Below are 15,189 nucleotides of genomic sequence, written 5' to 3' on the forward strand. Positions count from 1 at the left end.
TGGGAAGCGGAGGCAGGTAGATCACAAGGTCAAGAGATCGAGATCACCCTGGCCAACATGGTGAAACCCCATCTCTACTAAAAATAAAAAAATTAGCTGGGCATGCTGGCTTGTGTCTGTAGTCCTAGCTACTCGGGAGGCTGAGGCAGGAGAATCGCCTGAATGTGGCAGGCAGAGGTTGCTGTGAGGCAAGATCACGCCACTGCACTCCAGCCTGGTGACAGTGACACTCTGTCTCAAAAAAAAAAAAAAAAAAAAGAATCCCTCGTAAGAAACCCTCTTTTCTGGTTTAGAAACATATTTGGAGGATCAAGTTCAGGCAAGAACATCTCAGTACACTTGGTTTATGGTTTATTCGCACTGCTTACAGGAACAAGAAAAACATGTTTTGCTTTATTTTTAAAATTCTACCAAAGACACCAATAATTCAGCCTGACTTTTCCTCCAAGTTAGTACAATTCGTACTAAGGTTTGCTGTAGGTCTCATGACTCTTAGAGGGCAGCTTGACCAGGAATGCTCTGAATGAGTATTTGGTCATTCTGTGCTAAACAACAGCAGGAGAGGGCGAGTCCCAGCACAGGCAGAGACTGTTCTAACTGAGAGGGACAGAAGCAGAAAGAAGAGGCCATGCAAAAACCAGTGGTACTTCTACAAACTAATAATGAACAACTGGAAATCGTATATTTAAAATTGGGGCCTGGCGTGGTGGTTCATGCCTGTAATCCCAGCACTTTGGGAGGCCGAGGCAGGTGGATCACCTGAGGTATGGAGTTCAAGACCAGCCTGGTCAACATGGCAAAACCCCATCTCTACTTAAAAAAATACAAAAATTAGCCAGGCGTGGTGGCACGCACCTGTAATCCCAGCTACTTGGGAGGCTGAGGCAGGAGAATCTCTTGAACCTGGGAGGCGGAGGTTGCAGTGAGCTGAGATTGTACCACTGCACTCCAGCCTGGGAGACACAGCAAGACTCCATCTCAAAAAAATAAATACATTAAAAAAAAATTAAGGCCGGGCGCGGTGGCTCAAGCCTGTAATCCCAGCACTTTGGGAGGCCGAGACGGGCGGATCACGAGGTCAGGAGATCGAGACCATCCTGGCGAACACGGTGAAACCCCGTCTCTACTAAAAAATACAAAAAACTAGCCGGGCGAGGCGGCGGGCGCCTATAGTCCCAGCTACTCGGGAGGCTGAGGCAGGAGAATGGCGTAAACCCGGGGGGCGGAGCTTGCAGTGAGCTGAGATCCGGCCACTGCACTCCAGCCCGGGCGACAGAGTCAGACTCCGTCTCAAAAAAATAAAAAAAAAAAAAAAATTAAATTGGCATCATTTACAATAGCAACAAAAAAAGAGAAATACTTAGGTAAAAATCTAACGAAATATTTGCAGGATCCAAATGCTGAATACTGCAAAAGAAATCAAATAAGACTGAAATAAACTAATAGATACACCATGTTCACAGATGGCAAGGCTCAATATTAAGATGTCAATTCTGGCCGGGCGCAGTGGCTTACACCTGTAATCCCAGCACTTTGGGAGGCTGAGGCGGGTGGATCACCACGTCAGGAGATCGAGACCATCCTGGCTAACACGGTGAAATACAAAAAATACAAAATACTAAAAATACAAAAAAATTAGCCAGGCATGGTGGCAGGTTCCTGTAATCCCAGCTACTTGGGAGGCTGAGACAGGAGAATGGTGGGAACCCGGGAGGCGGAGCTTGCAGTGAGCCGAGATCGCGCCACTGCACTCCAGCCCGGGTGACAGAGCAAGACTCCATCTCAAAAAAAAAAAAAAAAAGTCAATTCTTCCAAAGTTGATCTACAGATTCCTATATACACCTCCTTATCACTGTTCCAGGAAAAAATTTTTTTGTGGACAATGACAAGCTGATTCTAAACTTTATATGCAAAGTGAAAAGAACCGAAACAATTTTGAAGATGAAGTTGGAGGAGACATATTACCTGATTTTATGCTTTACTATAAACCTGCAGTAAGACAGACAACGTGGTACCGGAGAAAAGTTAGACAAATGGAATAATGGGATATAAAAAGGAATCCAGAAAGAGACCCACACAAACAGAACCACTTGCTTTTTGATAAAAGTGCAAAGGAAATTTAATGCAGACAGAATAGTCCATCTACAAAAGAACGACTAAAATAATGTTGGTAAAATAATGTTGGTGTTTACCAACAATATGAAGAGCTGGCAAGACTGTGGAGCAATTAGAAGACTCACACTCGCACATTTGTGGTGGGAATGCCAAATTTTACTGCCACGTTGGAAAGACGGTTTGTAATTTCTTACTAGTTAGTTAAACACGCACTTATCATATGACCCAGCGATCCCATACAAAGTGTTCAGTCAAGATAAATGAAAACTAGTTCACACAAAAACCTGTAGGTCAATGTTATAATGTTGGCTTTACACATTCCAAATGTCTTCAGCTGATGAAGGGATTTTTAAAAATTGTAGTACATCCACAAAATGAAGTACCTCAGCAATAAAATGGAATGAACTATTGACACATACAAAGTCCTGGATGGATCTCCAATGCATCAAATGAAAGAAACCGGCCGGGCGCGGTGGCTCAAGCCTGTAATTCCAGCACTTTGGGAGGCCGAGACGGGCGGATCACAAGGTCAGGAGATCGAGACCATCCTGGCTAACACGGTGAAACCCCGTCTCTACTAAAAAATACAAAAAAATAGCCGGGCGAGGTGGCGGGCGCCTGTAGTCCCAGCTTCTCCGGAGGCTGAGGCAGGAGAATGGCGCAAACCCGGGAGGCGGAGCTTGCAGTGAGCTGAGATCCCGCCACTGCACTCCAGCCTGAGCGACAGCGCCAGACTCCGTCTCAAAAAAAAAAAAAAAAAAAAAAAAAAAAAAAAAAAAAAAAAAAAAAAAGAAAGAAACCAGACTCAAAGGCTACAATCTGTATGATTCCACGGACGACACCATGGAAATGGCTGAACTACGGGAATGGGGAAGAGGTCAATGATGTGGGCAGTGGGCCGACTTCAAAGGACAGGATTGTTGAAGGTGACAGAATCTTGATTGTGGTGATGATTGCCTAGCCGTGGGTTTGTCCAAATTCACAGAACCATATACTGGTAAGAGTGAATTTTACTGTAAATTGATAGGCCAGGTGCAGTGGCTGATGCCTGTAATCCCAGGAGACTCCATCTCTACAAAAAAAATCTTAAAAGTTAGCTGGACATGGTGGTGCACACCTGTAGTCCCAGCTACTCTGGAGGCTGAGGCGGGAGGACTGCTTGTCTAGGCTGCAGTGAGCTATGATCGTCCCACTGCCCTCCAGCTTGGGTGACAAAGCAAGACCCTGACTCAAATAATAACAATAATATCAAGGTTGTCTTTAAGGGAAAGGTCAAAATGGTTAAATGCACCAGCTCTGGAGTCAGACACTGTGCTTCGCTATGACTTGCAGGTTCCAGACCCTGAGCGTGCCTCGGTTTCCTCATCTGTAAGGTGAACAGAAGGCACCAAGCCTGCGCCCGAGGTCCCCGAGCAGCTCTGGCCGTTGGAGCAACACCCAGAAGCTTCACAGAACAAAGAATTCTGGGATTTTTTGATAAGTTTGTTATCTGGATTTACACTGTTTCTTTATAGAAGAATGAAAACCGTTTACTTGTCCTCACAGACTGACACTTTCCCAGGGGCAGGGCTAACCCACAGAGCGTCACTAATGTTTGCAGAAGTATAACATATCAATTCAAAACAGTTGGGAAATTTTTAAAAAGAAGCTACATCCAGAGAACTGACATCCACCTGTCTACCTGGACAAAGTTAGGCAAATCCCCAGTTTTTCGGTGTATCTTTGAAAATATGTTTTCTCAATTTAACTTAGGCGGTGTTAATATTCTAAGCCACCAGGAAGGAGGTCTCCAAGAAGCCAACAGCCCGAAGCTGCTTCCCTGCAGACCTCCCTTCTCGAGATGGAGAATGAAATAGGAATTCCACAGGACTAAGTTTGTTGAATGTAGTCTTTCTAGGGAGGAAGAGGAAGTTGTCTTCCTAAGGGCTCCTGGTGGATATTTGCTACGGAAAAAGGGAAATACAGTATTTATTGTACCCACTAAGAGTGTGATCAGGCAGAATACGTTGTAACTATCCCTTAAGACATGTGGATTGCTGAGACTGGTAGATGACTGTGTTCCTGGAGACTTTAACATGGGAAGTGCAGATGAAAATCCTCCAAAAACAGAAGAAAGAACTTTACCACCGTCAGAATACGTGGCAGGAAGAAGTTGTATTCCCATTTTTGGAATAACTTTCCCACTCCTGTTTTATGCCCGACCCTCTGCACTTGAGGCTCTGCCAGTGCCCATGAGCACCCTGACGGTCACATCGGAACCCAGGCCCCAGGCCAGGAGGGACACACGCGACCACAGACTCCTGGAGCCTCCCACCGGAGTCACCAGCATCCCCACTCACCGCAGAGCAGGCCCACAGCCCTGTGGCTCCCACCCCGCACGCTGAGGCTCATAGGGGACCAAAGAGATGTATTTGCTCACAGACCCATTCATGCCAGTGATGCTACCATAATTACACAGTCCAGTTAACATTACATAAATCAGCCCAGCTCGGTGGCTCACGCCTGTCTTCCCAGCACTTTGGGAGGCTGAGGTGGGTGGATCACTGGAGCTCAGGAGTTTGAGGCCAGCCTGGCCAACAAGGCAAAACCCGTCTCTACTAAAAACACAACAATTAGAGGGGTGTGGTGGCAGGTGCCTGTAATCCCAGTTACTCAGGAGGCTGAGGCAGGAGAATTGCTTGAACCTGGGAGGCAGAAGTTGTGGTGAGCCGAGATTGCGCCATTGCCCTCCAGCCTGGCTGACAGAGCTAGACTTTGTCTCAAAAAAAAAAAAAAAAAAAAAAAATTAGATTAAAAAAAATTAAAGCAAAAAGAAGAAAGTTGTTACTTCAATAAAAACAAAGTGAAGTTTTTAGAAAGAGTTGATAGAGACCAACGCTTAAAAAAAAAAAAAAGGCAAAAACAAACTGTTGAATTAGTGTAAAATAACTGCAAAGGATTGGGGAAAAGAATAAAAATCTGGAGGATTCTGCATCCGGATTGCTATTTTCCTTTTCCCTGCTCTTCCCAGAACCCCCTCCCAAATCCATATTGGAAAGTGGGGGCAACGCACTGAGTGGTTCCCTAAAAAGGAAAATAGGGGACCCAAGTTAGCAGCCCCTAGTCAAAGAAAAGGAGAGCAAGAGGACAGACCCAAACGACCAAGGCAAAGACAGAAGAATGAATGTGCAGTTGTGTTTTCTGTAAAAACAAAAAGTTTATGCACAACCGTACATCTTTCAGATGTTCTGCTGTAACCAACCTCCAGGTCACAGCCACAGGACTTCCCACGGACTTCCCCTGCTCTTAAAGCAAACTGCAGAACCAAGCGTGCACTTCTGCTCCTGAGGGGGATGGAAGGACAGTCCCCTTCGGTCATCTCTACAGGAGATGGGGGCCAGGGGTGGGACAGAACTCCCTGTTGCACTTTGTAGCCCTTAGTATGATTAAAGTGTTTACCATGTACATAAATTATGCTTTTTAAGTTCACATGTCTTATATACTTTTATCTTACTTTTTAAAATTAAAAGACCAGTTAACTTTTAAGAATAAATCAGGCGCAGTGGCTCACACCTGTATTCCCAGCACTTTGGGAGGCCAAGGTGGGCGGATCACTTGAGGTCAGGAGTTCGAGACCGGCCTGGCCAACATGGTGAAACCAGTCTCTACTAAAAATACAAAAATTAGCCTGGCGTGATGGTAGGTGCCTGTAATCCCGCTACTTGGGAGGCTGAGGCAGGAAAACCGCTTGAATCCAGGAGGCACAGGTTGGTTGCAGTGAGCTGAAATCACACCACTGCACTCCAGCCTGGGAGATAGAGTGAGACTCTGTCTCAAAAATAAATAAATAGAAAAGAATAAATCAAAAGGAAAAATAAAGACACACCTTCCACTGGAAACATGTGAATATGCAGAGGCCACAGGGATGGGACATGATGCATTTGTGGGAAGCATATAGGATATTAGCTTCCATCTCCATAAAAAATTTAAAAATTAGCCTGGACTGGTGGCGGCGCCAGTGGTCCCAGCTACGTGGGAGGCTGAGCGGGGAGGATGGCTGGAGCCCAGGAGGTCAAGGCTACAGTGAGTGGTGATTGTGCCACTGCACTCAGAGGGATACCCTGTCTCAAATAAATAAATAAAAGCAAAAATTGATCTTATCACCCCCTGCCTGGAAAACCTTTAACAGTTGGCTTCTCTGTGCCTGGCCGTGGTCACCACACACCTCCGACTCTCCGCCCAGGTGCAGGACCCCGGCTTCATCTCTGCCCCTCCCCACCAGGTCCTACGGCTTGGAGCACACAGCTCATCCCTTGAAGCTTAGCTGCCATTCACATCCCCCTTCTCAGGAAGCCCCCAGGACTCCCCTTTGACCCCACTCATCTGAGTTCCTAGCTCCAGGGCACACTCCCACCAAGCCCTCACCCCAGGCAGCCACTTCATTCATTCACTGAACACACAGGGAAGTCGCCCGGCACTGCCGCAGGTTCTGAGGACTGAGCAGTGAATGAAATATCCGGGACAGGGAGGAAGGGTTTTTGACTCCAGCAGAGGCTGTGCTGGGAAAGGCAGAGGTGAGGCGGTGCCCTCCGCACAGGGAAGGCTGGGGAGCTCCTGAGGAGGGGGCCCTGCAGCTAACCCCGAGGCGGGTGGGCGGGCGGCCAGGCCAGTACTCACCGCAGCAGGAGGAGGCCTGGGGTCGCGGGGGAGCGGCAGGTGGAGCAGGACCCTGTGGGTCCCGTCACAAGGATGGAGTCTTGCTCTGTCGCCCAGGCTGGAGTGCAATGGCACAGTCTCCACTCACTGCAACCTCCGCCTCCCAGGTTCAAGTGCTTCTCCTGCCTCAGCCTCCGGAGTAGCTGGGATTACAGGCATGCGCCACCACGCCCGGCTAGTTTTGTAATTTTAGTAGAGGCGGGGTTTCACCATGTTGGTCAGGCCGGACTCAAACTCCTGACCTCAGGTGATCCGCCCGCCTCGGCTTCCTAAAGTGCTGGGATTACAGGCGTGAGCCACCGCAGCCGGCATGGATCGAGTTTTGATCCATCCCGATCTGGCTCCCTTCTGGGAGGGACGGGTCTCCTTCGCGTCCGACCAGCCGGCCCATCCCAAAGCGGGAAAACAGGTCCCTGCGGCTGCCCTAACTCGGAGCCGCAGCCAAGTCCCGACCTGCCCGGGAAGGTTCCTCCCCCTCCCTCCGCTCCCGGAGGCCGGACTTTGCCCCGCCCGTCCCAGCCCGACCCACCTGCGCCCTCGAGACCCACCTGCGCCGCCGGGACCAACCTGCGCCCTCGAGACCCACCTGCGCCCTCGAGACCCACCTGCGCCCTCGAGACCCACCTGCGCCGCCGGGACCCACCTGCACCCCCGGGACCCACCTGCACCCCCGGGACCCACCTGTCCGGCTCCTGGGGACGCTCCCGCCCTGCAGCAGCCGGGACCACTTGATCGCCCTGCGGGTGAGCGTGACCAGGTAGCTGGAGAAAAACTTCTCGTAGGCGGCGTCGTCGAAGTCCTCAGGCCGCTCGAATCCGTACGGGTCGATCCTGCAACACGGAGAGAAGGAGGCCGGCGTCCCCGAAGTTTCCTCTGGGGGGTCGGGGGCCCGCTTGGGGACCGCAGCCGCCGGGGACGCCCGCACCCCGCGCCACCCACCTGGGGACCCGCGAGCGCTCGGCGGGCTCCATGTGGGGAGGGAGACGTGCACCGAGCGAGGCCAGCGGGTCCCAGGTTCGCCTCCCGGCTCCTGGGCGCTCAAGTCCTTCCGGCGGGACCGCGGGGGCGGGCGGGGCGGGGCCTGCTCCTGGGGCCTCGGAGGCCGCGGCGTCCCGGGCGGGGTCGGGCAGAAGGGCAGAGTCGGGGGCGCCCCCCGCAGATCCCCGCGGCGTGGACCCGGGTGAGAAGAGCTGCATCTGCGATTCCTTCAATCCTCAGTGCCTGGCGGATCCGACTCTGACACCTGACTCCTATTTGTATTTTATTTTTTATTTTCTCCGCTGCATTTTAAGGCCGAGACCAACACACAAATGAGAGGCCCCCAGGGGCGCCCGCCCGTTCCTGCCCCCCCCAACCAGGGCCGGGGTCCCCCCACCGGCGAGCCAGGCCTGGGAGAATCCGGGCAGCGCTGGTTCCGAACGGCTTCTTCTCGGTCCGCGCTCCATGACACTGTCCTGAGATTTCAGCTGCTTTTCGTGTCCGGGAGGCCCCGGAAATTTGCCAGAACTGCGGATTTTGAATTTTGCTCTGGCGACGTGGCAAAGGGGAGACCCCAGAAGTGAGGTGCTGGGGCGACCTCGCCCTGGGTCCCCCGGGGGTCTGGAGCGGGGGCTTCTCCGACACGCCTCTCCCAGCCTGTGATTTAGGCCCAGGGCGCCCCGGACAGGCCCCAGGAGGAGCGGCCGTTCCCGGACTCCAGACGCGCTTTCCCGGGAGAAGCAGCCCGACCTTGTCTGGGTGAGGCGAGGATCACAGGCTCAGCGTCCCCTGCGGGTCCGTCAGGGCCTTTGGGAACCAACTTTGGGACCTTCCCATCGGTGTTTCCGGAATGTTCCATGCGAGTGCCACCCAGGAGCCTGGACAGCAGCGTGTGGAACGGACCGGTCCCTAAGTGCGGACTCCTGCCTCTGCCTTTCACCCTTCTCCAGCCCCTGCATGACTGTGGGGGTTCAGTGCTCGGCAGAGCAGAGCCCCCGACACGGTTCCTCCGTTCCTAGTCTGCTGGGAACTCCCCACGCTTTCAGCCCAGCCCCGCAGCACTGGCCTTTGGTAACACGCGGCGTCCTTCCTTTCAAAGATCGCACAGCCCCTACCCTACGCTCTCACCTCCTTGGGATGTTTAGACCCAAACCAGGAGTCAGGGCCATAGCCTCCTGCCCCTCGGCCTACGGGTGCCCCACAACCCAGGACTGACAGGTGGGCGTCCGTCCCCAGGGTCTTCGAACCGCCGTCTGGGCTCCTCTCTGCCTAAGTCGGTGACCCGCTGAACCCCTCTCCAGCTGTAACTGAAGCCCATTTCCTACATCGCGTCCCTCGTGCTTTCTGGAGCAATGGACACAGTCCTGCTCCCCACTTCCCAGCACCCGGAGTCCTGCGGCCCAGACAGCCCCACACCGCCCAGCTCCTGTTCCAACCCCAGGCCTGGAAGCCTCACGGTCCCCCTTTTCCCTCATTCCTGCCCTCTGGCCATGGAGATGGGGTTCTAACCTCCTTTCCCCACCACTGCCCTGGAGAGCAGTGTGGCAGGCGGCACAGACCGGGGGCCCCTGGCTCCTAAGCCTGAGTGTGATGGCGGGACCGCCACCAAGTGTATTTCTGGGCCAGATGTAGGGAGACTGTGGGAGCAGGCCAGATAAGAGCAGCGCCCTCCAGGAAGAGTGGAGAGGAGAGATAGGGAGAGGCCGGAGCCCCAGGCTTGTGCAGGGTGGGCAGCCAGACCCAGGCAGCTAGAAAGGTCCCCCACTCCAGACCAGGCCTGGCCAAGCCCCAACCTGGGACCTGACTGGGAGACAGCCTGGGCAGGGGTTCAGATGCAGCTTTCTCACATCTGCTGCCTGGTCAATGGGCCCCCCACCCTCCTCCCCACACCCTGCTGCCCTGCTCCACACAAGAAAACCGCGTTTGGCCTGACTCTTGAGACCTCACAGGTCTGACACACTCGCAATCATCCTTTCAGAAACAGTATCAAGTCTAGATTTTTTTTTTTTTTTTTTTTTTTTTTTAGACGGAGTCTCACTCTGTTGCCCAGGCTGGAGTGCAGTAGCGCGATCTCGGCTCACTGCAAGCTCCAGCCTCCCGGGTTCAGGCCTTCTCCTGCCTCAGCCTCCCGAGTAGCTGGGACTACAGGCACCTGCATCCATGCCCGGCTAATTTTTTGTGTTTTTGGTAGAGACGGGGTTTCACCACGTTAGCCCAGATGGTCTCGATCTCCTGACCTCATGATCTACCTGCCTCGCCTCCCAAAGTGCTGGGATTACAGGCGTGAGCCACTGCACCCAGCCAAGTCTAGATTTTTTTAAACGCTCTCTATTTATTTATTTATTGCTCCTGGCAATCACTCTTCTACTTTCTGCTTCTATGCATTGGAGATTTGCTTCCCCCCCCCCCCCCTCTGGTGAGGGGTGGTTTTCGACGGGGTCTCATTCTGTCACCCAGGCTGGAGTGCAGTGGTGTGATCTTGGCTCACTGCAGCCTGGAACTACCGGGCTTAAGTGATCCTTCTATCTCAGCCTCCTGAGTAGCTAGGACCACAGGCACGTGCCATCACACCTGGCTAATTTTTTAGTTTTTATAGAGATAGGGGTCTTGCTATGTTGCCTAGGTGGTGCCAAATTCCTGGGCTCAAGCCATCCTCCCGCCCTGGCCTCCCGAAGCACTGGGGTTACCGGCATTGAAATGAGACCACCACTTCTGCTGTCCTTCCCAGCTTCTCCCCCACCTCCCCTTTTCCCTAGTTTATAAGACAGGAAAAAAGAGAGAAAGCAAAAAGTTGGAAAGAAACAGAAGTAAGATAAATAGCCAGATGACCTTGGTGCTACCGCCCGGCCCTGGTGGTTAAAATAATAATAATAATAATAATAATAATAATGTTAACCCCTGACCAAAACTACTTGTGTCATCTGTAAATTCCAGACATTGTATGAGAAAGCACTGTAAAACTTCTTGTTCTGTTAGCTGATGCATGTAGCCCCCAGTCACATTCCTCATGCTTGCTTGATCTATTATGACATTTTCATGTGGACCCCTTAGAATTGCAAGCCCTTAAAAGGGCTAGGAATTTCTTTTTTGGGGAGCTCGACTCTTAAGACGTGAATCTGCCGACGCTCCAGGCTGAATAAACCACTTCTTTCTTTAACCTGGTGTCTGAGGAGTTTTGTCTGTGGCTTGTCCTGCTACATTTCTTGGTTCCCTGACCAGGAATCGAACCTGGGTCGCAGCAGTGAGCACGCCAAATCCTAACCACTAGACCACCTGGGAAACTTAGAACTTTGTGTGAAATAGATTGGCTGGCATTAGAAGTGGGTTGGCCATTAGAAGGAAGCCTGAACAGGCCCCTTGTTTCTAAGTTGTGGTACAAGGTAACTGGTAAATGAGGACACTCAGACCGATTCCCATACATAGACACTTGGTTACAGCTGGTGCTAGACCCCCCACAGTGGCCAAGAGGGCAGGCGGCAGCAGTGCTAGTAGCAGAGGACAGAGAGCCAAGGAAGGATCCCACTCCACCCACCGAGGGAAATCAACTCCTGAAGTTCTGTTCGACCCAACACCAGGAGATCCATTGCAGGAGATGGCACCAGTGATCCCAGGGGTGCCCTCCCCTTACCAGGGAGAGAGGCTCCCCACTCTTGAGCCCACAGTGCTTGCGCCTCCGCAAGACAAACATATCTCTAGGCCATCCAGAGTAGACAAGAGAGGAGGTGAAGCCTCGGGAGAAACCCCTCCCTTGGCAGCTCGTTTACGACCCAGAACTGGGATACAAATGCCCCTGAGAGAGCAGTGGAATACTGGGATAGATGAGGATGGGCGCATGGTGGAGAGGCGTGTTTTGTGTACCAGCCCTTCACCTCTGCCGACCTTCTCAACTGGAAAAACAATACCCCGTCCTATACTGAAAAGCCACAAGCTCTAATTCATTTGCTCCAAACTATTTTCCAGACCCATATCCCCACCTGGGCTGATTGCCACCAGCTGCTCATGCTCCTCTCTAACACGGCTGAAAGGTGGAGAGTGCTCCAAGCAGCAACTAAGTGGCTGGAGGAACATGCACCAGCTGATTACCAAAACCCCCAAGAGTATGTGAGGACCCAGTTCCCAGGAACCGACCCCGGTGGGACCCAGATGAAAGAGGGGACATGCAAAGGCTGAACCGAGACAGGGAAGCTCTCCTGGAAGGATTCAAGAGGGAGCCCAGAAGGCCACAAGGGTTAACAAGGTCTCTGAGGTCATTCAGGGAAAAGAAGAAAGTCCAGCACAATTCTATGAGAGACTGTGTGAGGCCTATCGTTTGTATACTCCCTTCCATCCCGATAGCCCTGAAAATCAGCGCATGATTAACATGGCTTTAGTTAGTCAAAGCGCAGAAGACAGAAGAAAACTGCAGAAACAGGCTGGGTTTGCAGGGATGAATACATCACAGTTATTAGAAATAGCTAACCAAGTGTTTGTAAACAGGGATGCAGTTTGCCGTAAGGAAAACCGCAGAGAGTGAACGTCAGGCCCGGCGAAACGCTGACCTGCTAGCTGCAGCAACCAGAGGGGTTCCCCCAAAGAGGCAAGGGAAGGGGGCGCCCAGGAAAGAAATTTAGCCTGGCTGTCAGAGTCTGCAGTGTAACCAATGTGCTTATTGTAAAGAAATAGGATATTGAAGAACAAATGCCCTCAGCTAAAAGGAAAACAAGGAGACTCAGAGCAGGAGGCCCCAGACAAGGAGGAAGGGGCCCTGCTCAATCTGGCAGAAGGGTTGTTGGACTGAGGGACCGGGCTCAAGTGCCCCCAAAGAGCCTACGGTCCGGATGACAGTCGGGGGTAAAGACATCGATTTTCTTGTAGATACCGGTGCTGAGCATTCTGTAGTAACTGCCCCAGTCGCCCCCTTATCCAAAAAGACCATTGACATAGTCGGAGGTTTCAGCAAAGCAAGCTTTCTGCTTGCCTCGGACTTGTACTGCAGGAGGACGTAACGTGATTCGTCAGTTTTTGTACATGCTTGACTGTCTCTTGCCCTTGGTGGGAAGGGACTTGCTTAGCAAGTTGACAGCCACTATCTCTTTTACAGAGCACGGCTCTTTGCTGCTAAAGTTACCTGGGACATGAGTCATTATGACCCTTACGGGCCCCCGAGACGAGGAATGGAGACTTTTCTTAACTGAGCCGGGCCAAGAGATAAGACCAGCTCTGGCTCAGCGGTGGCCAAGAGTGTGGGCGGAAAACAACCCTCCAGGGTTAGCAGCCAACCAAGCCCCTGTACTTCTAGAAGTTAAGCCTGGGGCCCAGCCGGTCAGGCAAAAACCAGGTCCCCAGAGAAGCTCTTGAAGGTATCCAGGTCCATCTCAAGCGCCAAATAACTTTTGGAATTATAGTTTCTTGTCAGTCTCCATGGAACACTCCCCTCCTGCCGGTTCCCAAGCCAGGGACCGAGGACTACAGGCCGGCACAGGATTTGCGCCTGGTTAATCAAGCTACAGTGACTTTACATCCAACAGTACCTAACCCGTACACATTGTTGGGGTTGCTGCCAGCTGAGGACACCTGGTTCACCTGCTTGGACCTGAAAGACACTTTCTTTAGCATCAGATTAGCCCCTGAGAGCCAGAAGCTCTTTGCCTTTCAGTGGGAAGATCTGGAGTCAGGTGTCACTACTCAGTACACTTAGACCCGGTTTCCCCAAGGGTTCAAGGACTCCCCAACCATCTTCGGGGAGGCATTGGCTCGAGACCTCCAGAAGTTTCCCACCAGAGTCCTAGGCTGCGTGTTGCTCCAGTACACTGATGACCTTCTGCTGGGACACCCCACGGCAGTCGGGTGCACCACGGGAACCGATGCCCTACTCCGACACCTGGAGGATTGTGGGTATAAAGTGTCCAAGAAAAAAGCTCAGATCTGCTGACAGCAGGTACGTTACTTGGGATTTACTATCCGACAGGGGGACGCAGCCTGGGATCAGAAAGAAAGCAGGTCATTTGCAATCTACTGGCGCCTAAGACCAGAAGGCAGGTGAGAGAATTCTTAGGAACTGTAGGGTTTTGCAGACTGTGGATCCCAGACTTTGCAGTATTAGCCAAGCCTTTGTATGAGGTCACCAAGGCGGGGACCGGGAACCTTTTGAATGGGGATCCCAACAACAGCGAGCCTTTCATGAGTTAAAGAAAAAACTTCTGTCAACCCCAGCCCTGGGGCTACCCGATCTGACAAAGCCTTTTACATTGTATGTGTCAGAGAGAGAAAAGATGGCAGTTGGAGTTTTAACCCAAACTGTGGGGGCCTGGCCGAGGTCGTGGCCTACCTCTCTGAACAACTAGACGGGGTTTCTAAAAGATGGCCCCCGTGTTTGAGGGCCTTGGCAGCAACTGCTCTACTAGTACAAGAAGCAGACAAGCTGACTCTTGGGCAAAACCTGAACATAAAGGCCCCCCATGCTGTGGTGACTTTAATGAATACTAAAGGATATCACTGGCTAATGAATGCTAGACTCACCAAGTACCAAAGTTTGCTCTGTGAAAATCCCCGTATAACCACTGAAGTTTGTAACATCCTGAACCCCGCCACCTTGCTCCTGGTATCAGAGAGCCCTGTCGAGCATGACTGTGTTGGACTCAGTTTACTCCAGCAGACCTGACCTCCGGGACCAGCTTTGGGCAACAGTAGAGTGGGAACTATACGTGGATGGGAGCAGCTTCATCAGCTCACGAGGAGAGAGTATGCAGTGGTAACCCTGGACACTGTTCTTGAAGCCAGATCGTTGCCCCAGGGCGCTTCAGCCCAGAAAGCTGAACTCATTGCTTTAATTCCGGCCTTAGAACTCAGCGAAGGTAAGACTGTAAACATTTACACTGATTCTCGGTATGACTTTTTAACCCTTCAAGTGCATGGAGCATCATATAAAGAAAAGGGCCTATCGAACTCTGGGGGAAAGGACATAAAGTATCAGCGAGAAATCTTGCAATTATTAGAAGCAGTATGGAAACCCCACAAGGTGGCAGTTATGCATTGCAGAGGACACCAGCGAGCTTCCACCTGGGTGGGTTTGGGGAATTCCTGCGCTGACTCAGAAGCTCAAAAAGCAGCATCTGCCCCCTTCCGGGCATCAGTCACAGCCCCCTGCTCCCTCAAGCACCTGATCTTGTACCTACTTATTCTAAAGAAGAAAAGGACTTTCTCCAGGCAGAGAGAGAGGACAAGAGATGGAGGAAGGGTGGATTCGGTTACCAGATGGGAGAGTAGCTGTGTCACAGCTGCAGGAGCCGCAGTTGTACTGGCTGTGCATGAAACCACCCATCTAGGTCAGGAGTCACTTGAAAAGTTGTTAGGCCGGTATTTCTACATCTCGCGTTTGTCAGCCCTTGCCAAAACGGTGACGCAGCGGTGTGTTACCTGCGG

The 15,189-nt window shown here is 51.9% G+C and overlaps 1 protein-coding gene across 1 annotated transcript in view; it reads right to left on the bottom strand.

The window, feature by feature from the left end:
- The window catches only part of GRTP1 (growth hormone regulated TBC protein 1), a 35,274-nt gene extending 27,401 nt beyond the window's left edge, over positions 1–7,873 (bottom strand). Inside the window, exons 1-2 of the mRNA XM_017951442.3 lie at positions 7,750–7,873; positions 7,492–7,640 (exon numbers count right to left, since the gene is read on the bottom strand). Coding sequence (XP_017806931.2) covers positions 7,492–7,640; positions 7,750–7,781 — 181 coding nt within the window. The 5' untranslated portion in view covers positions 7,782–7,873. The remainder of the gene's footprint in view (positions 1–7,491; positions 7,641–7,749) is intronic.
- Positions 7,874–15,189: the final 7,316 nt, after the last annotated feature.

The sequence above is a fragment of the Papio anubis genome, chromosome 15 (assembly GCF_008728515.1).
Source record: "Papio anubis isolate 15944 chromosome 15, Panubis1.0, whole genome shotgun sequence".
Lineage (NCBI taxonomy): Eukaryota > Metazoa > Chordata > Mammalia > Primates > Cercopithecidae > Papio > Papio anubis.